General features: G+C 38.8%; 1 protein-coding gene across 2 annotated transcripts in view; it reads left to right on the forward strand.

The window, feature by feature from the left end:
* Positions 1-24,473, forward strand: part of Cph (BCL11 transcription factor chronophage) — a 115,272-nt gene extending 90,799 nt beyond the window's left edge. For both annotated transcript variants that reach the window (XM_022086826.2, XM_022086825.2), the window contains exon 3: positions 16,694-24,473. In XM_022086826.2, coding sequence (XP_021942518.2) covers positions 16,694-19,656 — 2,963 coding nt within the window. In that variant the 3' untranslated portion in view covers positions 19,657-24,473. The remainder of the gene's footprint in view (positions 1-16,693) is intronic.
* Positions 24,474-26,852: the final 2,379 nt, after the last annotated feature.

Genomic DNA, 26,852 nt, shown 5'->3' on the forward strand with positions numbered 1-26,852 from the left:
AATCAGCGCTGCCAACTTTCAACTGTGATTCTTCGTTCATTTGTGTTTCGTACGTGGGGCGGATCAGTGCTGATTTAAATCTGTATTTCCATCCAAATTTGGAGCCTCTGTGGATCATATTATGGAATTTATGATGTCAGAACATTTCTTTTATCAGTGATCAAGCGGTCGCATGCGTGTGTGATCGTGGATCACAGGAAATCTGGGATCGTGGGTTCGAATCTTAATCGAGACGCATGTCAGCAGTTTTATTTATTTTGTTGACTGTCACGTGTTGGTAGATGTCTGACCTTCAGCGTTTCGAAAATTAGATTGGATGGTAACAGTTTTTTAATTTAAATTTTTTTTGTTTAAATCTTGTCAGTCTAATCACAATAAAATTCCTATTAAATATTAAAATATTACTATACTTAACATTTAAATATTTAAAATATATTAAATGATGTTCTCAATCGAACAATATGACGCAACTTTATCATCTCTTAAATTCTTTTGTCTGTAACGATTAAGAAGGGAGGGTTCAGAAAGGATGCATAAAAGCATTTTACTTTCTCTGAAATTTTCAGTAAGATAACGTGGGTCTGTTTAGATAAGGCATCCATAGAATTGCTGGACCAGGATTCCAGAATTCAGAACTTGGGGGAAAGCGATCTTAAGAATTATTCTGTGAAACGAGACGACCAGACATTGCAGACATTGAACGGACATTGGGCATCCATCACAGCAAGTAGTATGAAGTTCTGTAGCAGATGCTCTCGTGGGGTTAACTTAGCTCTGTGGTCTCAAAGCTGTGGTCAGTCCTTAGTGCAGGAAATGTAGGTAACGTCGAAGGGGGGGGGGGGCTTTGTAATGGGTTGTGCAGGAGATAGTAATGGTATCGATTAAAACAAAAGGAGAACAGAGATTTCCAAGTGTAGTCAAGTCGTATTACGCTGAGGGACGAAGGTCTTGTCCGCCCTCGGACTCAACTGGCTACGTGGTCAGCGGTCGTCTCCTAGCCTGCAGCCACCACCACCACCACCTTGCAATTCCTCGAGGACTTGTCTCATTCTTCACCGTCCAGATAACATCACTGCTGTTGCTTTGTTTCACTGCTGAGTTTCTGTTTTCTGATGTGTAATCCTCTTGAGGCATTTTTGTGGAAACAGCTCACGCTTCTTCAATGCAAAATAATTTGTCTCTCTTCAACACCTCGGTTTTTGTTAAAGACGTAATTATTCTGGAATAAAAGCCACTTCCCATATGTTTATATAGCGGTAAAATTTTTACCAGGAACAATAAAAATGCCCATAACATTTGAGCAGCGAAAATGCATTTGTTCAGTGTTGAAAGATAAAACACACAAGTGTCATAATTTGTACTCGTCCTCAGCCATTATTAAGATAATAAAATAAATGAGACGCAGATAGGATAATATTAAAATGGATACTCGGTAAACGGGATATGAAGTTGTAGACTACATTTATGTGGCTTAATATATAATACAGTAGCGTGTTGTAAAATATAAGGTACCAAGGTAAAAAATATATAATATTTTTAAAGAGTAATGTTTTTAAGTTAGCGATATAGTGGGATATTTTTTTAAGTGTATTGGCTAATACCTATATATACGAGTATATTTCTGTTAGATATTATTCTTTCTCACTTGATAATTATGACGGGTTACATTTATTAGGAATTGACTGTTTTAATATGACCCTACCTTGCAGTTATGACAGACATTACGAAAATATATTTGTTTTCATAATTATTTGAATAATGATAAAGAACAGCATCATATAAACTAAATCATTTGAGGATCTAATCCCTTCTGAGGATTTTGCATATAAATTGAGCATTTAAAGAAACGTACAAGTTTTGTATCCGTCTTGCAATTAGAAAGAGGTTTTTTTTGTACTAAACGAATTGGAAATATCTTAGCCTGGTCTTAGGCTCCTCTCACCACACTTCTACAACCATAATTCAACTGTGATAAAATTTAGAGCGGAGATATGTTTGTGGCGACATTATGTTAGTTAATGGAACATTAATTACTTTGGTATCCCTCGGATTCTGATTCTAGCGGTCTCGTTCGTAAAAATCTCTTATATCCCGTATCTGTGTTTTACTTTTCTTTGAAAGAAGTGATCTGTGTGCGTATCTGAGGCTGTTCTGTCCTCCTTAACACCATAATACCGGAGCTATCCTAATGCAAATTTTATTTTGACAAGAGCTATTCATTGCTAGATTGTGTCAGGGTTTTCTGAAGCGGTTACATGCACAGAGGGGTGGCTGGGTGGATTGCGGTGCAGAGGAAAGAGTCAAGAAGGATGAGAGAAAATGTATTACAATTTAACGTCATGAAGAACTGGGGGTTAATCATGAAGAGATAAAGAAAGAGGCATGTATAAGAGGAAGATTCATAGTAGGAATGAAAAAGGAGTTGAAGTGCGAGGAAGATGCATGAAGTGGGTGAAATGATGGGGACTTTGTGTGTCCAGTGAAAAGAGGCTAAGGGATAAACCATCTTAAAAAAAGAGCGTTTTAGAAAAATTCGTTTATTTATGCTTTTAGCGAACTGTGCCAGACTTAAGTGGATTTTTCTGAAAATTCTACTGTTGTGGAAAATGGCGACCCTTCTGTTGGCGTCTGTCATTAGGTAAATCCCTCTTGCATATTTTCTTACTGTTTATCGTCGTCACCTTTAGCAACGCACTGATAACTGTGTACCACATGCTTTATTTAACATTCATTATCAGTTTCAATAGCCCACAAAGTCTGATTTTTTTGGGGGATTTTTTTTTTCGTTCTCAGAATAAACAGTGTTTCTGGAACAGAATTAGGCTGAATTACTGTACCTTGTGATAAAGATATTGTTTTAAAAGTTGTAATTGAAATATCTTGGCTAGCTCCGCTAATTGAAGTTAATATCCTTACATAAGCTGCTGACGTGTGCTGAGTAAAACAGCGACAACTTTTTTTTTCTGTTCAGTACTCTAGATTATATGAGCCGGGATAGCTCAGTCAGTATAGTGACTAGCTACGGGCTGGACGGCCGGGGTTCGATCCCCGACGGGGGCAGAGGATTTTTCCTCTAGCCTCTGCGTCCAGACCGGCTCTGGGGCCCACCCAGCCTCCTCTACAATGGGTACCGGGATCCTTTCCCGGGGGTAAAGCCGGCCGGGACGTGATGCTGACCACTCACCCCCATCTAGTGCCGAGGTCAAGGAAGAGAGGAGCTATACCTCCACTCACCCCAATCGCCTACATGGCGTATAGTGGGACAAACAAAAAAAAACACTCTAGATTATGGAGATAATTACAATAATGACGAACTTCGTATCCTTCACCAAATATTATTAGGGTAATCTAATCAATCGTCAAAACACTGCGTTGCGAATTATAAGCGTTTCCTCGGAATGACGCAGAGATGCCATGAAACCACGAAACTGCATTAGACGTGCCGTGTGCCACTGTTACTTGGAAGAGCAGTGTCTGAAATTATCTGCTTGGGTGCTTCGCCTAAACCAACGACACCCACCGCCATCATCACAGAAGAATTTACCTGTTATTATGACGACACAGCACACGCTGTACAAACGAGAAACAACCCACAACACAGCTCCGCAGGTCAGGAGTTCACTCACGGATTACAAACATTTGTCAATATTTCCTTATGATTTCCTCTTTGTCACATTTAATGTGAAAAAGTTGTTCCAAGGTTTGCCGAAATTCTAGCCCGAGTCACATGAATTCATCTTAACTCAAATGTTGATTCACTTTGGTCTCTGTAATGTGTGTGTATGATGAGTAATAGTGTGGCCTATTTCTTTGTTAACAGCCGAATTACGTATGTAATGTTCCGACATCCGCCCGATGGATTCAAAATTGAAATTTAGGTCCAGACTCTGCGGTTCCGTTTGTCAGGAATCTGGATTTTTTTTTATAATTTCGGTGGGATTTGCAAGGACGATATTAGAAAAAAAATTATATTACTTTCCAGCACAAGAAATTTAATTTCCGTCAACTTTGACGGGTCGTAATTGCAGAATTGGAATATGGATCTTAGACAGATGCAGCACGCGTAATCATGGCTGTAACAATTTGGTCTCACATCGCATCGACCCCCCCCCCCACCCCCCACCCCAGCAGAAGGACCCACAGTCCACCCGTCCAAGAGTTGTAACAGCGTAAACCATTCGATTATACTCAAGTACATCGAAAAGCAAGGGTTGTGCGGTGCTTAATACTTTATATTCAACAGACACAGGGGACTTTAACAAAGACCAATGCTGATCATTCACTAAGATAAGAATAGACATTGAAATTATATAATGAATTAATATTACGGTCTAATTTTTGTTTCATTTTTTACCAGGTTTTTCATTCAGTGCTACTTGAGATAAGCTTGAAAGACTTGTTTACCGACGGGTGTAATTATGTCAATAATTTCTTCGAAAACTCAAGCACCTCTTTAGATAAACTCCATGTGATATATATATAAAGCTTGTGGTATTGAAGTAATAGTCGTTTGTTTTCGTATTGATGTGGTTATGACAGAACAACTTCATTTTCTCTTTGGTTCGCGATATCTATGACATCTTTGAGGGCAGCTTTTTCATTGGTTTGCTTACATCGACCAGATGTGATAGTTTTTATTAAGGACGCATGTATTTCTATTAGCATTTACTGCTATAGTGTCACTTAACGTGTGTTGCCGTTCAGGAGGGTTGCTTCAGACCCCCAGTGACTCCGCATTCAGCTACTAGGAGGCTTCATTCGTAGATGGAAATAAACACCCTTTGTCATCAAGGCGTCGTTGACATGTCTCAATCCGTGAGTTGTACCTAGGTTAAGTCAGGTTGGAGACATCCAGTGGGTATAAATTCATATCATTGAAGATAATTGTAGTTGGCTGTCTTCTGGGACGTTGCCCCCTTGTGGTCTGGTAGAAGAGTGACCCAACGTTTCGGAGACCTATTTCTTGTCCCCATCATTACAGCGTAAAATCCCAGAAGACAGCCATCTTTACATCCGCCTTCACGAGAACCTGATATCTCACCAAGATAATTGAAGGTCTTCAAAATATTCCAAGGAATGTCTGCAAACTTGTTCAGCTACGTGAGAAATTGTGTGATCTCTGTCCTAAGAGCTGAAAATTGATTACGTGTCTTAAAATGCCACCTTGTAAGATTGCAAGTAAGCATTTTTATGTCTCGCTGAGTATAAAATAAATCGGCAGTTAGTTGATTACGTCTGGACATTGTAAATATTACTTCAGTTAATTTTCGAATCAAAAATTTAAAATTTTAATCTTGGTATTTCGACTGAAACGCTCAGTCTGATATCTGTGCCTTGCGGAATGCAGTACTTGGATTCTGTGCTACTGGAATCAGCTCAGTGAAATGGAAACTGAACCGACGTAACTCAGTGATGAAACAGGACAGTCACTGGGCGGTACTTTGACAGGAAGTCACCCTGGTTTCCGGTTTGCTCATCTTCTTGTGATCTCATATCATCAAGACGCCTTTAATGTATCTTGGGATCTGTCCAGTTCACGCGTACTCTGTTGTTACAACCTCCAGTGTCGGATTAATTAATATTGTTTATAAAATTCTAAGTGAACAAGTATATAGTATGTCCCAAAATTTTGTAAACACACATTTAATGAATGAAAAAATAATAATCTAATTCATTACATGCGTTAGCATTGACACTTTGTGACTTAGCGAATATATTGAAATAACCACTGTTAGCTTCGTGGTACAGTTGACAGCGGTCAGCAACTGAGTGACAGGCGGAAATCGTTCTGTAATGTGTATATGGATTTTTTAGACCTCCTGTACTCTTGAAAGTCTTAAAGTTTTCACTCTGAGCTCTGAGAAAGCAAAATGCAACTGATGTGGACGCCTAATTCAGTGCATAAGGAACGTCTAAATTATGACGAAAATTTGAACACATTTTAGAAGTTAAGATACTTTGGTAGAGTTTGAAATTCAGCCATTTTAAACTGTTAGTTCTGCGAAATACTTGACTTCATTTGACTATATAAACTTAGACAGCTCACGTATAATTGATCGCAACTTCAAGAACTGTACTTTCCTGCTACTTACTTAAGATAGGTTACATCAGTAAACAAGATGCCTTATCTGTTCGCTACACATGTACTCTACTTATGGATAAGTTAATTATGAGTTAATTATGACTTGAGGATGTAAGAGGCAAGGTCAGCTGTGTTAGTATCAAGCATGATGGCGCTTGGTGCATCAGCCCAGCTCATGTCTTGGACCCAAAATCTTCTTCCTGAGCCCACTTACTTACTCATCAATGATTTAAACTTCCTACTTACTGCAGAATTACGATGCAGAACCTCTAAGTTCTGCATTTTTAAAATTTTTGTAATTAAGAACTTAAGATGCGGTTTTTAGTGAGTCGTAATTAAGATTTTTTTTACATATTTTTCCCCCCTTCCTGTGATGATCAGAAAATTACCGTATTCAAAGATTCTAAAAAAAATATTTATTGAGATGTTATAACCAACAGGATGGTCTCTCTATGCATGTTATCATTGAAAAGGACATTTAACACCCTAAGGTATGAGTAAAATTTCGTCTGTCATAATTAATGATTTTTATACGAACTTAGTTCTGTTATAAATGGTTATTCTGGACTTTAACGTTTCTCTAGAGCACAGAATCTTCCACGACGCTGACGTAAGAAAAGAATAACAATAACAAAGGCAGCCATTGCTTTCAGTGATACGGAAGAAGCGATATTTCTATACGGGAGAAGGAAAAAGGTTATATGAAGAGAAAATATTCGGACGTCTCGTGCTGTGTTGGATGGAAAGAGAAAGGAGAAAGGGACGACGTTAAGAAGCAGAGTCTTATGTGTAGGATATCGCTGGAGGAGGACGGTGGCGAAGGCGCGGGAGGGATAATGGATTGGGAGGATTAGAGGCTTACTTCCGTCTCTCCCCCCCCCCCTCAACCCGCTCACTATAACGACGTCTCGACGCCTGCGCGCCCATCTTCATGACCTCGTGCAGCGTCTGTGTTGTTCCTTTCCTACCTCTTTCTCTCACCAGAGCTGTTCATGTCGTTCTGTCGCCGGTGCTGGCCTCAGCTGCAGCGTGTTTCGTGAAGAAAGAACGTATTATCTTACTTTCTTTTTCCCCTGTAGGTTTCGTATTTCAAAGATGGCCACGCTTCCTACCGGACAACTCTGTGTGAATTTCACTTTACTGTCTTTTCTTTTGCTGTTCAAACAAAAGTCTGTGTTCTAAGTATGGCGGAGTCTGCGGTGACGTGAGTTTCAAGTGAACGGATTTCTTTTGGTTCGTTTCACCATTGGCTAATCACCAGCAATATCACATCAAAAAACTTCAGAAGTTGATCAAAATTCATTCCAGAGACAAGCAGGAAGTTTCTGATTTCACTTTTTTAGGAGGTCGGTCACGGATGTTTACCGGATTAACCCTTTGAAACTAAAGAGAGAGAGAGAGGAAATTGGTGGGGGAGAAGTGAGAGACACTTCGATATCTGGGGGGGGGGGGAGAAAGAGCATCTTATATCTAGAAGGTCCCCAGGCAATGCCCGCTCGTCCTTCTGTTAAGGATAAAGTAAGAGTGAAGGCGTTTGTGTGATGATTGGCATAAAAGACGGAATTTTGAAATTTTGTATTAGAGAAAGCTGAGGCTATTAATTTGGAAGTTTAGGACATTATTTATAAGTTCCTACTGAGGGGAGGGGGGTAAATTTTGACGGCGTTAAGGGGTGGTAAATTTTGATTAATTTAAATCGGGAGGGCTGCATGAGAAGCTTGCAGTGGCAACTTGGAACTTGGGAACCATCTCAGCATTTGCTTGAAGACAGAGGAAAACCAAGGAAAACCTGTGTCGAGATGGCTTTGAAACTAAAGCTGGTCTAAACTGTATATAAGAATTCAGTCCGTACCGCGAAGAAAACACAACACTTCACCATTACGCAGATCAATTAGTTAATGCTGTTTAATTAAGTTAATATTAAGAATCATACAAAACGTATAAATAATCTTTGTGGACAAAATTAAGAGTTACCAATTTTTAAAGTGATGTATATATCTACTGGGCTTTAAATTATTAAATCGCCAGAGATTGAGATTAGCTTCTTTCAAAGGTCCCAGCTGATTTGGTTGCTCACCAGAATATGTAATCAGAGCTAGCTTCAAAAAAGTTAGTGTGGTCTTTAAACCAAGACGAAGGAAATTTTCCGAAAATATACATGTCTCATTGTGCTCAGACAAATATTTGAACCTTAAAGAAACAAAATACGAGAAAAATGGATAAAATTGCGTAATGAGGAGAGGAAGATGTGAAAATGGCAATGGACCTTCGGGTCCCATGAAAGGGAGGAACGTTCTCGACTATTAACTTCTCTGGAAGGTCTCTTCTTATGGAGTTAGTTCGAAATTTACCCTAAATTTGTAATTTTTTATGCGTTTATGTGAATGATGTTTACATCTATGGACATTTCTGGCAGAGTTAAGTCCAGTGGCGGTCTCTTTTTGGAAATGAAGAAAGCATGAATATGACTGTCTTCTGTGACGTTTCGCCGCGTAGTATCGTAAAATTGACCGTAATTTCAGAAGTGCCTTCTGCCTTCATCATCATGTTTTAAGAACGTGTAAACGGCGGTGAGATTCTATCAGAGTTCACGAGGTACAACATCCCAAAAGATAGCCATCTTTACAATTATTTTTCGCTGTAAGAACCTGAAATAACACCTACAGGAAGCAGTTACAATGTAATATGAGCGTAGGCGTATTTGTACTTAAGATACAGGTAAATGTAGGCGATTTCTTGAGAATTCTTAGGCTGTTTTAAGCATAAAACCTTCTATTGAGTTACCTACTGAGAGCTGTAATATTGGGATATTAAAAAGGAGGCCCCTTGGGGGGCATTTTTTATTGTCTTAGCTATAGTAAGAAAGAGAGCCAACCGACCACATGTACATAAAACTTGAGGGCTGAGGTTCTGACACTTCTTTAGCATTAGTGGACTGGCATTTCCCGAATGGGGGTTCGTGGGGGGGGGGGTGCAAAGAAGGGGTAGTAATGTGTTCTCCGCTCACAGCGCCACAGGAAGGTTCCACAGTCTGTAGGCATGCAGATTCACGTGACAGGGATACTTACTTATAGTGCAGAACTGTGTCGTCTTCTAGCCCAGCAGTCAGAGGCCTCTAATGTCGAGTCTTGAAAGCGTCTGACCCTTACAATAACATTTAAATAATTAAGGCCAGGTTTTATTTGTATATTTCGCAATTTTTAAAGATAACAAGAATTTTCATAATACATGCCATGGTTAGGACCTCTGAGACGTTAGTAAACTTATACCAGATTACACGACTCTACAACCTAGAGGACCGCCATCGTCGTATTTTCTGTGTTTTTGTGTTGTTTCTAGTATTTTAATTTGAAACATTCTCAGATTATTTCCAAAAGCGTAGTAGCATATTTGCATCTATTGCTGATATAATTTTCTGTAATGTTCATGCACTTAGATTTACGTATATTTACGTTTATATAAATGTATTTGCTGCTCTGTAGGAGATCTACAGTTAGTTACTAATTATTGTACTTGCATTCTCTCATAAGAAACAAACAACAGCGTTGTAAATTGAAGAATTGCCTGATTAGATCATTTAACTTCATCCCTTCCTAATTCCCTTAAACATTTCAGATGTTTTTTTTATTTCCATTCTTTTTAATATTGTCACTTGAAAAGACTTGTCACATTCTATGATTCGGGAAATACGTATTCTGAAACTTCTGCATATCATTATTCACCAGCAGAAATATGATCTACCATCACGCTTCTCTGAGTGGTAACTGCTGTGAACATACGAGGATCTACACTCTCCCACCCCCACCCCCAAACATCCTCACCCCCCCTTCAAAATGGACACTTAAATTGCGTTCCCTTCCTTTCGGGGATGAAAGTCAAAAAGCACTTTTCTCCAGCCAAGGCACCTCGTGCTATTTCTTCTACCCTTACGCTATCCGTACTTTTATTTTTACGCCCCCCTTATCCTTAAAAATATATAAGGAAAATCTGTGCGGTTATGTAGGGGTTGTTTTTTTAAGGAGGGGGTGAGTTTGATAATAATGAGGCCCAGCGGGAATTGATGTATTGTGCAAAGTCTGCATGACAATACGCTGTGGACATTGAAAATTGTTTTCTGCTATTTCTTGGTCATTTTTCATCCCCTACTGATCATTCTACACACCCTTCAACACTTTTTATCTCCCTTGACTTTACCCCTCATTTCCATTTTTTTCGATTTTTTATTCCCCGTTTCCTGCTTACCCATTGGTACAAAACTAGAAACAGATGTTTATTAAAGCTAGTCGGAACGTTGACGTAGAGAATTATTGTCAAAATATTAATGTTGATGTCTGATAAATAAAAGTCGATCTTTACGTGGTCATTGGTGAAATACAGTCTGAAATACATCACGTAACACGGAACGAAAAAAAATTCAGATGCATGTCTATTCACTGTAATAGAATCTGCCAGCCTCCCTTAGTGAAACTCGTGTCAAGGTCACGCTGGTAGCTAGGCCGCTGCTCATTAAATTTGCGCAGGAGCTGCGCATGTGCGAACATATCGTATTCACGATCAGAGCGCGTGTTCATTCTCGAACATTACTTCGCATCGAAATCGTTTGCAGGTATCTTAAAAGGGAACCCATCCAGCAGAAAAGGCTATTACTAAGACATTAACAAACTTTATGAAACTTAGTCGAATCCAATCAATCCATGTTCATGATGGATACAGAATTTGTTTGTCCGTGTACGTGGTAAAAGTTAGGTTATGTTATACGTTAATGTACATCAATACATGGGATTTTATTTCCTTCCATATCATGAAAAAAGGAAAATTAATTTTTTTTTTCGACAAGTGAACTCGACACTGTATTAACTGTGTCTCAGTAATGTCTTTGAACCAAATTTGATATGTTCACATATATTCGTGAAAGTGGAAATCGGGATACTATTTTTTTACAGCAAATGCTGTTTGTTGCATTAATTAAGTTTATAACAATACGGTAGACGTGCAATTGTACCTTTATTTTGTGACATGCTGTAGTCTGCCGAGAAATCGATACACCTTGCCTGGAAGACAGGCCAAGAAACGTGGAGTCGCTTTTCTTAGCGAAGATCTGAGGTCTGAAGTTACTTACTTAGTTCATAACACGGTTATAAAATATTAGGAAATAGACTTTAATGAAGTCACTGTATATTCGTAGAAAATTTAGGAGGCCTGTCAGATCTGGTATTCTGGGTTGTGACGTAGTGTGGACACTTGTAAGTGGGTACCAACGATTTGGAGGAACATGTTATTTCAACCATCGGGCCTGGAGATTGAAGAATTATCTCGCCACAAACGTCGATATCCCACCACTTCCGCGAGAGCCTCATCTCTCATATGGATATCTCGTTTTTTGATTTTTTTTCCGGTACGAATAACCCTTTTTTTTAGATGGTCACGTTTACATCAGTATAATTAGAAATCATTAATTTGTATTTTGGTTTATATTCAACTGAACAAGAGGACTGGACTGTAAATACCAGTTGCATGTTCAGTAATTACACGAATGTATCAGATATAACCTATCACATTATATTACGTAATATGCGTAATTGTATGACTATTATTATTAAATCTTTCTCTTGCCTAAGGCAAACTTTCACAGCTGACAGGTTATGAAACCTCTCACATTTGCCTCTTTGGTATTGAAAAGTATGTATCAAATAAGATTCATACCTTATTGACTTCCATGTGTCTGGTCTTCTGGGCTGTAACGCCTTGTGGACTTGTAAACAGATACCCAATATTTTAGAGGATCATAATGTCTCTACGTTTAGGGTCTTCAGCCCTGAAAATGTCTGCAATATATTCCTCCGAAACGTTGGTTCTTGCCTACAAGTCCATACGACGTCACGCCACAGAAGACCACCGTCTACGTAGATTCGTATGGCTCAGGACAGAGTCAGGTTCTTGTGAACACGGCAATGAGCCTTCTGTTTCCATAAAAGGCGTGGCATTCCTTTATCAGCTGTTATTGACTTCAAAAGTTTTGCTTCTTAAACTACCAGCTTCTTGTTTGCCCCGTGTGCGCCCTGGGATTATAGTTTCTGTGGGGTTCTCCGTCCCTGTCCTCCTTGTTTATTGAATTTGTGCCTTAATCCCCCACCACACCAAACAAATGTCAGTTACGGCCTTAATTAGACGCCACCGAGTAGGTCATCTGGGACATGTCACGTGCCTTGACCCCCTGTCAACTTCCTTCACCGCACCTGACTAATACTGAGAAGTCTTACGTAGACGAAGTTGGCTGTCTTCAGGGTTGTAGCGCCTTGTACTCTGGTATAATTTTACCGACGTTTCAGAGGTCCTTGCTGCCACCGTCTTCAGAGTCTTGATGGTGAACGTCTACACGGCGCTACAACCCAGAAGACAGCCATATTCTTACTCACCGCCATAAAAATTTCAAATGGTGCATGAGAGACTTTCGTATCGATGACAGGATAATATTAAAATGGATGTAATAAATATATCGGGGATGTTTTTAACTGACACAAGACAGAATCAGCGCAGTCAGTTAACTTCATTGTTCCATTTATTTTTAAGAATCTCTATGGTGATGTAAGCTTAATTATTTACTTCGTTCGTAATAAATTAACGTAATGAAGCAGATACCTTGTAAAACTGATAGTAACTCAGCTGGTCAGTATTCCCCATCTACTGTGTAACCCAAAGATTTATTATTCTGTCAGAAGAGCCCTTTACTGGGCTGTTCGTTAGCCAGATGAATCCAGTTCACATATTTAAATATACCATTTCCGATCAATTTTAATAGTATCCTTCTGTCTACGACCAAGTAACGGAAGTACTCTCCTCTCTTCAGGGTTTCTGAAGTTATTAACCAGTCATCATCATCATCATCATCATCATCAAGCAATTACACAGCCGTCAGTTTGTACTTGTTGACAAACGAAGTCACAGTGTTCTCTGCATGATTGGCTAGGAAATTTCTGGTTGCAATCGCTGCTGCAGGTGGTACTTGTGTCGTTGTTTTCCTGATGCGAATTCATACTGTGCAGGTCTCGCCATCGACAAAAGCAACAGGAATCACGGTTAACAGGCTTTAAAAAGCAAGGACCGTTGTGACATCAATCCACGTCGTACTTCAGAACTAACTCCTAACCTCCCTTCAGTATATCTGCCGCCATCCCCCCCCCTCCCCCCGAACCCCTCCGCATTCAAAACATTTCTCTTCATAAATAGAATATTAGAAATCGCGTAGACCAAATTGGGACCTTACTCATAGGACGCGCATACCAGACTTGTCGCGACACAAATTGGACTGTGATGTCCCTTTTTCCAAGACTAATAAGTGAAGAGGTTAATGCTAGAAGGGCATACAGAGTTTCGTGATTTTTCAAAAAGGAGTGTCACGTCGTTAATTTTTAAATTACATTCATACATTATAAATTTAAGACACAGTTTCTTTAAAGTACTAATCATCAATCAAATTATGATTTAGAGCATAATTTTATTTTTAACTTAATTATATTAGAGAAATTAATGTGAGTTAACAGACATAAAACCAGAGATGATGCACTGGGCGGGACATGTAGCAGGCAGTGGGAGATGAAAAATTGATACAAAATTTTATTTGGAAAGACTGAAGGGAGGATGCCACTTGGAAGGTCGAGGTGTGGATGTAATGATAATATTAAAATAAGAAGATACGAATGTTCGTCAGGAGATATCTTACTCAGGACAGTGTACAGTTGCGAGGTCTTGTGAACACGGTAGTGAAACTTTGTGTTCTGTAGAAGATGGGGAATTATTTGAGTAGCTGAGCGACTATTAGGTTCTCAATATGACTCCGATCCATGGCGTTGGGTTACATAGAAAATGTGTCTGTCGTATTTAATTAATCATAAATCTTCAGAAGTCTGTTGTAATTACACGTTAAGAGATTTAAGAAAATATATAATTTAAAATCATGAAGACCCTGAATAAAAGATAGAAATGTTTGAATGTGTGTTCCCCTATATTTTTAAATAACGTACTTTATTTAATATTAATTAATTTTATTAACAGTTATAAGCAACAGTAGCTGTCTAAAAAATTATAAAGTAACTTGTTATAGGTCTTGTCGTGACATAGGGAAATACATTCGTTTTAGTCTTAAATTTGATGGAAAGTCAACGAAACACTGCCCCTGTTGGGAAGCTAATAGTTGCGCACCTGGTCGAAAAAATTCCCAAGTGTGTTTGTCAGTGGAATCTATCCTGAAACAGATAAATTCACTCTTAAAAGAAAACTATCAATTACTTAAGTGAAGTTTGGTGTAATTAACTAGTTGTTAAATTTTCCACTCAAGAACCTAACCTAAACCTCACAATATTCATATTATCTTACTGTAATCATGATTCTCCAAAGGCTTGTGACAGTGAATGATTTATTATAGGAATGTTCTATTGAACATTGCCTATTGTATGGGACATATTTCATATGCGACGTTTCGGTAGTTACATCCTAGTCAATTTCTAGTCATATGGACAGGTGTTTTAACACATTGTTTTAAATGGACAGTGCCCTGTAAAATATCATACGCTACTGCAGTTCAACTACAGTTGTCATGCATACAGCTTCTAGAAAACAAATAGGAGGCAAGAGGGACGTTTTGAATTAATGACAAGTTCTGTCGCTGAAATCAGTTCGTCTCTCCTTTTATAACCTCCCATCCTCTGCCTCCCCAAACTCACAGTAATTACAGTGCCCACCCCCATATCCTACCTCTTGGCTTTGTCATCTTCCTGGGGTTATGCTCCGGTTTTGAAATTCGCCCTGGGAAGAATCTTTTTCTTTTATATGTTGAGGTCAGACAGACGTTTTGTCCTAAACTACCCCAGCCGATATTAAGATGGAAGGAACAGAAAAAATGTCGCACGACTATTTTTGTCATGGTGAGGTTCCGAACAAGAGATTTCTCTACTGAACTGCCTAATCGCGGGTTGGATTTTATGCTTAGACATTTTTTTTACTGGAAATCACAAAGGGAAGAAACCACGCGGAAGACCTAGAAGTAGATGGGAGAAAAACATTAAAGTGGTTCTTATAAAAATGGTGACATTTTTGGTTCTATAAAAATTTTGGGATTTTCAGTATAGCTGAATTTATTGTTAAATCCTCATGAAGGACTCCGTTCCATGGAATTGTTTAGAAGAATTGCTGATGCCGAGTTGAACGAATCCAAGCCACATACTACCATTCTGTTTTCCGGAGTTTCATTTTAATATTATCTTTTCATCTACACATATAGATCATCCGAGTTGTCTTTTCCCTACAGCCTTTTCAATCGAAATTTCTTATGTATTTCTTATCACCCCTACGCATGCTACATGTCCTCTAATCTCATCATCCTTGATTGGTAAAGACTTCATGTTGTGAATCATATTTTTATGCAGTTTTTCCAACCCAAGAAGGTTCAAACGAGATTTAAACAGTTACTTGTGCACTTCGGGTGTCGTAATGTAGTGACTTTAAAAATGTGTTCCACACGCGTTCACTTGACATTTTGTGTATGTATTTTTCTTTTAGTCGTATGTGTTCTGAACATGTGATTAGGCAGATTAGGTTGCCCCGTGAATAAAAGAACTCCGTGTTTGTAGCCAGCTTCCTAAGCCGCCTGCAGTCTGATTATCATGAGGCATCGCTTGATTACTTTGCAGTCAGCGGTGCGTGACGCCGTTGTCCGGGCGGGACCGAGTTTTGTATTGTCGAAGGTCCAACAACTCAGCAGCTTATGCTATTGTGGCCAGGAGCACAATTAAAATAAAATGACAAACTCCAGAAAACTAAAGGGACTGTGATTCAAAATCAGATGAATTGATTTTCCTCTCGTCATGTTGGAAAACATATCAGAATGTAACTTCGTGTGTGAACTGGGGACTTTGTCTGTACGAAAATTAAATTATCGGGTTGTTTTAATCGTGAGGATCCGGGTTATTGAATTTTACCAACTCCTATACAAATCACCTTGTAAATAAATATCATAGTAAATACTGTTCCATGACAAACACAACATTAACTAAAAGTTACAGTAATTTTACGCTTATATCATAAATAGAATTACCATGAGACTATTCTTCCACGACGAATTTAAGTTCCACCTCTTATAGTACATTATTCTATGATCGCAAACGAATATGCTATATTAAAATTGCATCGTATTTTGCATTGTAAACTTTCCAGACGTTATTCAGTATTTATTAAATCTAGCCTATAACAACGTCATCTTGGATGACAACAGATGAGAATAAATTTATACAAACATTTCACAGTACAACCTAACTTTGCTGTCGAGTGGTTCGTAATCTGTAGTTCCCGGGTTCGAATCTCGGCCCTTAAATCTATTGTATTTACTCTTAATACCCGTGGTTTTCCTTAGCCCCTCTAGGAGAACACCTGGACAATACCTCAAATTACTACTCGTCCTCTCACTACCATAAACTTTTGAGTTCATTATTTATTGATTAATTATTAGACGCTATATAATCCGAGCTGACAGCGTCATTAAAAAAAATACATATAAATGATTCGTTGTATTACTTTATTTTCACTGCAGAAGAATATTAACTGGTATTATACTTTCAGAACCGAGTAACTACGTGTGCTCTACATGCAAACAGAAACTCCACTCGGCTTGGCGTCTCGTCCAGCACGTGCAGAACAGTCACGGCATCAAGATCTATGTGGAGTCGTCTCCCTCTTCATCTTCTACAGGTTCCTCTTCTTCGCCTTGTACAACGTCTTCGCTGTCCGCCGCAGGCAAGAACGTCAGTGGCGCCGCCAACGGCAACAACCACTCGTCTTCGTCGTCTTCCTCGTGCTCCGGTTCGTCAACTTCCTCCGGATGCTCCAGCTCTTCCGGCGGCAACAGTAACAATGCTCCTACTACCCCTGTGAGCGCAGCACCTCTGTCTCTACCGCCACCCGGTGTAACCTCAAGGTTAGCCCACCATCAGGCCCTGCACCATCCTCCACCACCGTCTTCGTCACTGGTCGATCCCCATCACCCTCTTCACACCAGTAACCCTTTTGGTGTTGGTGGTCTCCTGAGGATGCCTTTAGGAGACCGATCCCACCATCAGTTTCCTCCTACGTCAATGGCAGCTCCTCTAAGCAACCATCTCGGTCACCATCACGTCGCACCAGGAGGCGGGCCCCCGGGTACCGCGAGTCTCTTCACAAGACCGTCTAGTCATCACGAGCACCACTTTCGGATGGAGCAACTCGTATCGGAGCAGTTTCGCCTCAACCCTCACCACGGACTGGGGTTAGCAGCCGCCGCGGCTGCTGCAGCCGCTGCGGCCGCAGCTGGGGGTGTCCCACCCCCTCATCCACCATTCGGTCCTCCGGCTTCTGACCGTGTGTCGACCGCCATCCCGTCGTCCACGGTACCTCCTCGTTCCTCTGCTGTTCCTCCGGCCCCCACGCTCGGCCTCGCCCTGGAGCCACAACTAGATTTCTATTCACAAAGGCTTCGACAACTGGCCGGTACAACTAGTCCAGGGGTGGCGAACGGCAACTCGTCCCCTTCGCCTAGGAAACCAATTCTAACTCCACCATTCACGAGTCCACCAAGTAGTCACCACCCGTCAGTCAGCTCCGTCGTCACCCCCATCCTGCTTAACAATAACAATAACAACAGCACTAACAATAATAACAGTAGTGGATCTGTCACTTCACACACCAGCAATCGGCCAGAGTCACTTTCCTCGCCAGAGAAGCAGTCTCCACTGTCAGACCCAGTCAGCAGCTCAGCCGTGGCACTTACTTCCACGCCCAGGTCAGCGTCAACTCCACCGACCAATTTAAAACAGTCCGATTTCTCCCGGAGCCAGACGTCGTTGTCAGGAGCTACGGATGTTGGTGGCGTAGGTGATGGCGTGGGTGGAGGGGGAGGAGGTGAGAGGGAGGAACGGATAAGAGCTTGTGAGTTCTGTGGTAAGAAATTCCGATTTCAGAGCAACCTAATTGTCCACCGCAGGACACACACGGGGGAGAAGCCTTACAAGTGTGCCGTGTGCAGCCATGCCTGCACGCAGAGTTCCAAGTTGAAGAGACACATGAAGATTCATCGGCGTGCACTGCGGACGGGAAACGGGCAGGCCGGTGGCGAGGTGGGGGCTACCAATGGGGGAAGTACCAACTCGACACCGGATAACATTTCGCACACTGGCTCGGTTGAAACTCTGGACGACGATTGTGATGATGAGGATGATGACGAAGACGAAGATGAAGAAGAGGAAGAAGAAGAAGAAGATGAGGAAATGGAGCTTGAAGAAGAGGAAGGTGACGATGACGACGACGACGATGATCTTGGTGGAGACGCCCCGGAAGACCTTACTACAAAGTCTGCGTCATCAACCCCACCTAACAATGTGTCTGGAGACGCGAACAAAGCTAACAACAGCACTCCACGACCGACGCCAACGCCAACCCCTCTGGAGAAAATTACTACTTCGGGTTCCTTAGTTGGTGAGTTGATGGACAAATTTGGTCTCAGCAACATCCAACAGTACAACGAAGCGTACAAGCAAGCTCTTCAGGAGTCCGTCGTCGGGTCGCACCAGCTACACATAAACAACAAAGACGAGCTTCACCACAGATCACCTCTGATATCCGACAACAACAACGGAGGAGGGAAGACATCGCCTGCGATCACCAAAAACAATCTTGAGAATGGAATTTTGGACAAATCAGCTGCAGCCATGCGGTTTCGCGAAGAATTTGCCAAGAACATAATCGCTGCTGGTCAACCCCCTTTAGATCTGATTGGTGCTCCTCATGGTCTGTTCGGAACGGGTGCAGCTTTCGAGAACCCTTTCGACGCTGCTAACAAGCGTTTGAAACTTGACTTGGAAAATCATCATAATCACCATTCAACGCCGCTGGGTCGAGGTGGAACTCTTGGTTCTGATCGAGATGGTCTATATGCAGGTCTTTGGTTGCCAGCTATGGCTGCAGCTCACCACAGGGATCACCTTTTTGGAGGCGACACTCCGACAATGGACCTCCTCACTTCTCGTTCCTCAAAGTCATCAGAAAGTGCTCTTCTGAAGGCCAGTGGGGGTTCGAAAGCAGGACCAAGCGCGTCTTCTTTAGCAGCTGCTGCTGCAGCAGCCGCTGCACTGAACCTAGGTTTATCTGGAGGTCCCGTATCTCAGCACCAGCACTTGAAGAAAGAAAACCGGCGAAATGACACATGTGAATACTGCGGTAAGGTGTTTAAAAATTGCAGTAACCTCACAGTGCACCGCCGATCACACACAGGTGAGAAACCATACAAATGTGAACTGTGTTCCTACGCATGCGCTCAAAGTTCGAAGCTTACTCGCCACATGAAGACTCATGGCAGGCTTGGCAAAGACGTTTATAGGTGTCGATTCTGCGAGATGCCTTTCTCTGTGCCATCTACACTGGAGAAGCACATGAGGAAGTGCGTCGTAAATCAGAATAACAAGGCCGGAGGTGGACATATTCTTCCAGCACTTATCAGCGGCGGAGAAGATACCGGAGACTCCAGCGCATCGGCCTCTAAAGACACCACATGACTCTTTCCATGGGGAGGGTTCCGCCATCTTCCTCTTCAAAGCATCTATTAGACACCTCCTCATCCATATTTTCCCCTTAGAACCCATCCAAAGATTGGTGAATGCCATCGTACAGCGTCCAGACGTGTGTCTTGTGTTTTCTGGTTTTGTGGTCGGAGCTTAAGTTTTACTGAAATTTGTCGAAAACAGCAAAGCTTCATATTGCCAGAGGTCACATATATGGATGCTGTATCACCCACGATCTATATCCACCCTTTATTATCTTCATCCATTACTACCAATGCAACTTCCTGGCGGATCAACTCCCCTTCGGTTAAGTCAAAAGTAAGTCCATTATAAAATAAAAGACAATTTGAAACAAGAAAATATCAGTTACATGAACAGTACCTCGTTGGTTCATATTCAGACTGAAGCCAATAAAAATACAAGTTATCTTAACACGAACTGTTAATTATATCATCCGGCAAACCAATTTGGAAAGCAGGAATATAGTAAAATGTAGAATATCTTTGTTACAGTCGGTAATACAGAGATTTCACTTAACGCGTCATGATGAAATTTCACGTCGTAAGAATCCAGTGAGCCCACATGCACACAAAATACACGTGGAAACTCATATGTACATAAAAGTTTTCCAACTCCTAAAATTGTTGTTGTATTTTTTTGGCATAGTTGGGGGAAAAAAATATTTAAAAGTGTTGTTTTATTCAGTAAAAAAAAAATTTGAAAAAAATAATAATGTTGATGGGCAGAAACATTTTTACCCCGAACATCTCTCCCTCTGTCGAAGTATCTACGTAACTGTGAAAGAAATCTTTACTGTCTCTGTAAGTGTTAATTATGATAGATATGGAAAACACATTTACGCGGAACTTCCGTCTTCATACAGGTCTGTTAGTGGAGTTTTTATTTGGCTGCGATATAAATGTGGACAGCCATTCCATTGAGTATTAAGTGTTGAAAGAAACTGGTTTTGTGGTTGTAAGAATGTTCACATTTATTTCTGTTTATTCTTGAAATTGATAACTGATGTAACTTATACCAAAGCATTGTAACCTTACGCGTATTATCATTATAGATTTAATCACTACAAGTATGTTGGGATGCCAGCCTTAATCGTTAGTTGTTTTCTGGTCAATTATATCAATTCGTAAAAAAATTATAATTATCGGCCATTTCAGCGCAGATGTACGTCGTAGCTTGGAATGTATTTACTTAAATTTCTGCTAACTTCAGTTAGACCTTGGAATGTCTGTTTTGACATTAGCTCCGGTCATTTTGAGAGGTGGGGTGGGGTGGGGTGGGGTTAAAGTATGAAAAATAAAGTTATTTTAAGCATAATTTCTGATGAAGCGGTAAATTTGGAAGGGGAGTTTTGATAAATATTTTTTTCTATTGCGGGCCTATTTATTATATTTCAGACTGTTGTAAAGTAATAAATTGTTATTACTTTAAAAAATAAAAAAATATATTCGCCCTTATATGCTTTACTGCAGAATATGGCCAGTGAATCTGTTCTATTTTATTGTTTCCCAGTTAATGTCGTAAAGGTTTGTTGGCATGCATGAAGTATTTTTGTGATGGAATGAGAGCATCGTGTTCTCATACTTGTTTCAAAAGACTGAAAATATCATTTAATTTATTAAATACATAGTAGTATAACAATAAATTCTGATAATCCATCATTCTGAATTGCTTACTTGTAGAAAGTAACTAACCTAACCTAACATCACCTGTCATTTGCATGTACTGATTTGCTAAAAAAAATAATTAACAAAATATATAAACGCAACGTTTTTATTTAAAAATTATTTTAAAAAATTGTTATTAGCATTCTTACATTTGCGCGTAGGTTGTTATAAATTTGATACAACGGATTCTTTGTCTAGACATATTAAATAATAACAATTACTAAATCAAGTATTTCAGCATTATCATCTTTAAATCATTATTTCTTATGAAACTTTGGAGCAGGGTTGATCCAAACAACACGTTAGTAAATGTCAATTTTTTAAGATCTTTTATTTTTGCATATTATGTTAATATCGTTCCGATACTGATTTAGTTATAAAATGCGAAGAAAAATATTCGAAACTAAAACAGTTTTTGAATAATATTGCATCAAATATTGTAATATAGAAGACATACTTCCTCTTAATATTCTTCTTCCTTGCAGACTATCCTGAGCTAAGTATGTCATATTTTCGATATTACATGGGGAAATGTTTGAAATTTAAAATACACGCGTATTTAAAGGATTTGGGCTGATAAAACTTACAGATGCCATTAAGAATATTCGTATGTATAATCTATTAATGATATGAATTATATGTTAATATACTTCCCATAAAATCCAGACTTAAAAAGTATCTCACTAACTTTTCGCCTTAAAGGTCAACTCTGCTTTGAATAATTAGCAGAATATTTAATACAGACATTCCCAAATATCAGCATTTCAGGTTTTGTATTTTTTTAATACAAATTCCTGCAAAAACCAAGACTGTACGTGCCAAGTTGCTAAAAGCATTAATGTAAAAATAATATGGCCAGAAATATTATAATTTCGTATTTTTGATTTGTTGTATTTCAATCAATATTATGTTATGTGTATTTACGAGAGGTTATGAGTAACCAAGTGTGTTTTGCGGTGAATTTTATATAGCATTTTTTTTTGGGGGGGGGGGTGTGTGTTAATTCACTGTTGCAGAAACAATGAAAAGACAAGAACAGGGTGGCCCTAAAATTGTCATTTATAGTGCGAGAGAGTCTTTTTTTTTTTTTAGTGGTGTTACAAAGTTGAAGTCGGTGTGAGTTGCGTAATTTGAAGATACGGTCAGTTGCAGCAAATGAGTGTATGTACGTGTACATAGCAATTAAAATAATAATAAAAAAACAAAATAAATAAAAAGATACGTTATTTTAATGGTATTTAAATAACAAAGAAAATATTATAGGTGATAATGCATTGAGGCAATTAAAGTAATAGTATTGATGATAAGATGAATGACGTCTATCTTCCTTACTTCGTGTTCCATGTGCATGATTGTCATTTGTCTGTCATTCGAGCTCGTAATGGGATTCGTTTGTTTTCCATCCCTCACTTAACTATGGCAGTAGACATTTGTATTACAATATTAAAAATGTGTAGCTTGTTGTTCACTAAAGTGTATTTATTAAATATTATTTGCTTGTTACCTGCAAAGAATGTAATTGCTGATGTGTGTTTGCAACTTATATCACTTCTGTTTAGGGCCTTGATTCTTTAAAAAGAGAGTATTAATATTATTATTATTAGATTGCAAGAATATGTAAAAAAAGGTTATCAGAAATAAGAATGTATTTAATATTCTCGCTGATTGGCAATACGCGTAACATGCAAGCCATTTACAGAGTCAAGGTCTAGGAATCAAGGATTATGTTAAATGCATATTTATGTCTTGTTTTCTTTAAAAATATTAAAAAGTAGCTTACCAAAAAGAGAAAGGATCAACCTCGTAAATATTTTGCACAGGAATTGTAATATCGAAGCACTCGCTGCATTGTATGATAAAGAAATTAATGTATAAAAACTTGATGATAATTCTTGTTTGTATAGATCTTCCCTCTACTTCCCATAGTTTATCAGCTTTTTTTTCTATCTTGCTTTATGTTCTGAGTATTCACTTTCTGTGGAATGTAGACAGTAAAATATAAAAACTATTTATTTTTACCCACGCACTATATTACAGGGTAAATTGATATATAAATAGTATTTGTCAAAGGAAGTTCATTTTGTTAACATGAAGCTATGGTTCTTGTGACAAAAAAAAAGTTTCAGGGTACATTTGTGAAGAAATATAAGAAAATTACGTACAGTAATAATAAAAAGTACATGATTTGTTGTCTGTCAAAAAATAAAATACTGATATTCGTTATCGTAGAAAATTGAGAAGTTCCAAGTATTAAATGAAGTATCCTGCCCTTTTAATGTTCCGTGTGTTATATAGGTGGAGTGTTACATTACGCTGTGTTTTAAGAGGATAAGTTACCCTCCGAAATCCCTAAGATCCTTTCATAAACACATATGCATATCCTTGTAGATTAAATGGATGGTCTACTCTTTACGTCTTTGTTTCTGTCTTATACAGGTGGGACAGGTTACTTCAAACATACGAATCAGGGTGTTTTTATTTAAATCGTGACTCAGTTTAATTTCTAGAATAAATGAGTCAAAACATTTAATAAGAAACACCCTGTGTATAATATCATATGCAATATTAGATAAAGTGGACCACACTTAGATTTCTTTTTAAAGAGAACAGACTGTCTCTTGGTATAATCACGTCCTAATTATTCTAGGACGTTGGTTTTTGTAGTTCATCAAAATCCAAGAGAGTTGGAGGCAGAATCATAAAATATTAACGTAAGGAAAAGAATGAGATGAAATGTTTCCCAGTGTCATATAACAAATTTTATATCCTATGATTATTATAATTAGTAATGGTTAAACTGTTTAGTATTTGTAAAGAATGTACACTTCACCAGTTTACGAAATATACTGTTAATATCCTATTAGCATAAGGGTGAACGTGGAAGCGAATAGCAAGAAATTTCCTAATGCAACAAATTGTTTTTGTTTTTTTCTCCTGTGACTGTTTATTAATTACTATAATTATTATTTATTTGTACATGTAATGTACCTAAATATGGAACATAGAGCCGAGTATGTGTATTTATGATGATTGTCATTTGTTTTTATTAAAGGCTTCTTTAATAGAGAGGAGTGTATTAAAATGGCGTTGGTTTATCCTTGCATAATTACAACGTTACGTATACTATATATGTCTTTTGATTGTGATGACGTCACATATTGTAGTCGATGTCTGACTAATGTCTTCCTCCCCACCATCACTGTTATTTCGTAGCAGTTGGTATTATTTTAGTGTCTTATAAATATGTATTATTTTATTTGGATAAATGGTTTCATTTCAAGATTTATAGAAGAATAAAATATACCCTTCAACAAATATTATTAGTATGATCCAGTGGGGATGAGATGGGAATCAGATGTAACTCGCGTGTGTGAAATGAGAATTGTGTACATTTTAGTCGGTAAAACCTGAAGAGAAGAGATCACTTGAAAGACCTAGACATAGATGTGTAAATAATATTAATGGGATCACATGGACAAGATTAAACTGGTTTAGGACGAAATGATTTTGTTGTCAAGTTAACACGTGTAAGAACGATATACTGAAGGAATGCATTATGAAGAAATGTTAGTATTTCAAGATCTTAACCAGAATTAGTGATGTGGGATAATGTAGTATGGTTGCTGATTATGGGATGGACATCCTGGGATAAATGTTTGGCAGAGGAGGTTTTCTTTAACTGTTTGCTCAGATTGGATCTGGGATCCACTCAGTTTCCTGTTGAAGTGGGATTGGACTAAGGTGGTACAGCAAGCTGAGGCTAGAAATCATTGTTCCTTACCTCCATCTGTGCCGAAACTAATAATACAGACGATTGGTGTAACGTAAGTCTCTTGTTCATAGAGCACTGAACGCTACAGAGGCGACTGAACAGGTATCAAGACAGGATTTCAGACTAAAGAGATAAGTTGTAGAAAGATGTTCAAAGAATGGAGGAAAACGTTGAAGTGTAGTGCATGAACAAAATGAGAAGAAATAAAAACGCAATCGATTAAAGGAGACTATAATAATACAATTATTGACGACGTAATCGGTCTTATAAAGTAGCTGGATGCTGTCTGAAGCTGCGAGAATCGACTTTAAAATATGAGGTGAGTATCTCAATTAAACTTTGATTCTCCAGAAAATACCGGGATAGCACCTTAAATTAGGCCACGACCGCTAATTTACATACGTCTTGTAATTTATTCACTAACCATCATATGATTCTATTAAAATTCAGCTAACAGCGTTAAACAAGTCACGAATAAGCTTAAATAACAAGGCCCAAATCAAATACTATAATTTGTTTAAAAATATAGTCCAAATACCTAAATGCGTGCTGTTATAGATGTTCGAACGTAGTTTCAGATATGGTAGCTACATTTTTTTACTCGGAAGTTAACGTGGTTTGACATTGCACGAGTCGAAGTAGTTTAGGAATTATATAAAAAAACGACATGCTTTACCATTGTAACGATCAACTGGTTAACCCTTTGAAGCCAAAGCTCGCGTGAAATTACATTTAAGAACTCAGTCCGTACCGCGAAGAAAACACTTCACTTCACCATTACAAAGATCAACTAGTTAATCCTTTGAAGCCAAAGCTCGCCTGAAAAAATATTTAATAACTCAGTCCGTACCGCAAAGAAAACACTTCACCATTGCAACGATCGACTGGTTAATACCGTTTAAGGAAACATACATTTTTTGGCTATGAGAATCTTACGAAATCCATAAATAAATAATGCGCAGTTATCGAATGTAGAGCAGGTGATACATTTGGTTCCAACTAGGCTTAAAATTTTTTGTTTAAATCCGAGGTTTCATTTGCTGTTGACATGTAGTTTTTCTTAGTTTCTTGGCTACAAACACAAGTAACTTTACAATAATCTATATGACGCAGTTCTCAGAAGACGTAATCTGTTTTGTAATGTTTACTTAGTCTCATAATGTTTTCCCCATATATCACTTTTACGCGGCAGCCTGCCTGAAATAAATTCAGAGAATATTTCATAAGAGTAAAGAAACGTTAAAGTTAAGCAAATCACTACTTCCTATCTGCTTAAAAAAACAGCAGTTTTAACATAGTCTGCCGTGTACTCTGGTAAAAATAGACGGACGTTTCATAGGTGTATACAGCCATCATCAGGGAAATTTCCCTCTCATAGGTCTATATATTTTCTTCATGTGGAATATTTGAAACGTCTAGAACGGTTAAGAACTGCAAAATCTGGTACTTCGCGCCTGCGTGGTGCGTACAGGCCCTGGATCATATCTGCCGTGTAGACAAAAATGTAATCGTGTTTTTGTATGCAAACCGTTGTCTTACTGTTGCCCCCCCCCCCCCCCCCAAGACCCTACTGATGAACTTACTTACGGTTCAGTTCACAGCGCCAGGAGGAGTCGATGATAATGATGATATGACGTCTTCGTTAGTTATCCGTTTCCTTAGCAATATTATTTTATTAGGGTACATAGAATTCCGCACGACTGGATCAGCTTATTGAGACTCGTTCAAAAATA

The sequence above is a fragment of the Zootermopsis nevadensis genome, unplaced genomic scaffold (assembly GCF_977971745.1).
Source record: "Zootermopsis nevadensis isolate Lab colony 2312 unplaced genomic scaffold, Znev_1.0 Znev_ptg000032l, whole genome shotgun sequence".
Classification (NCBI taxonomy): domain Eukaryota; kingdom Metazoa; phylum Arthropoda; class Insecta; order Blattodea; family Termopsidae; genus Zootermopsis; species Zootermopsis nevadensis.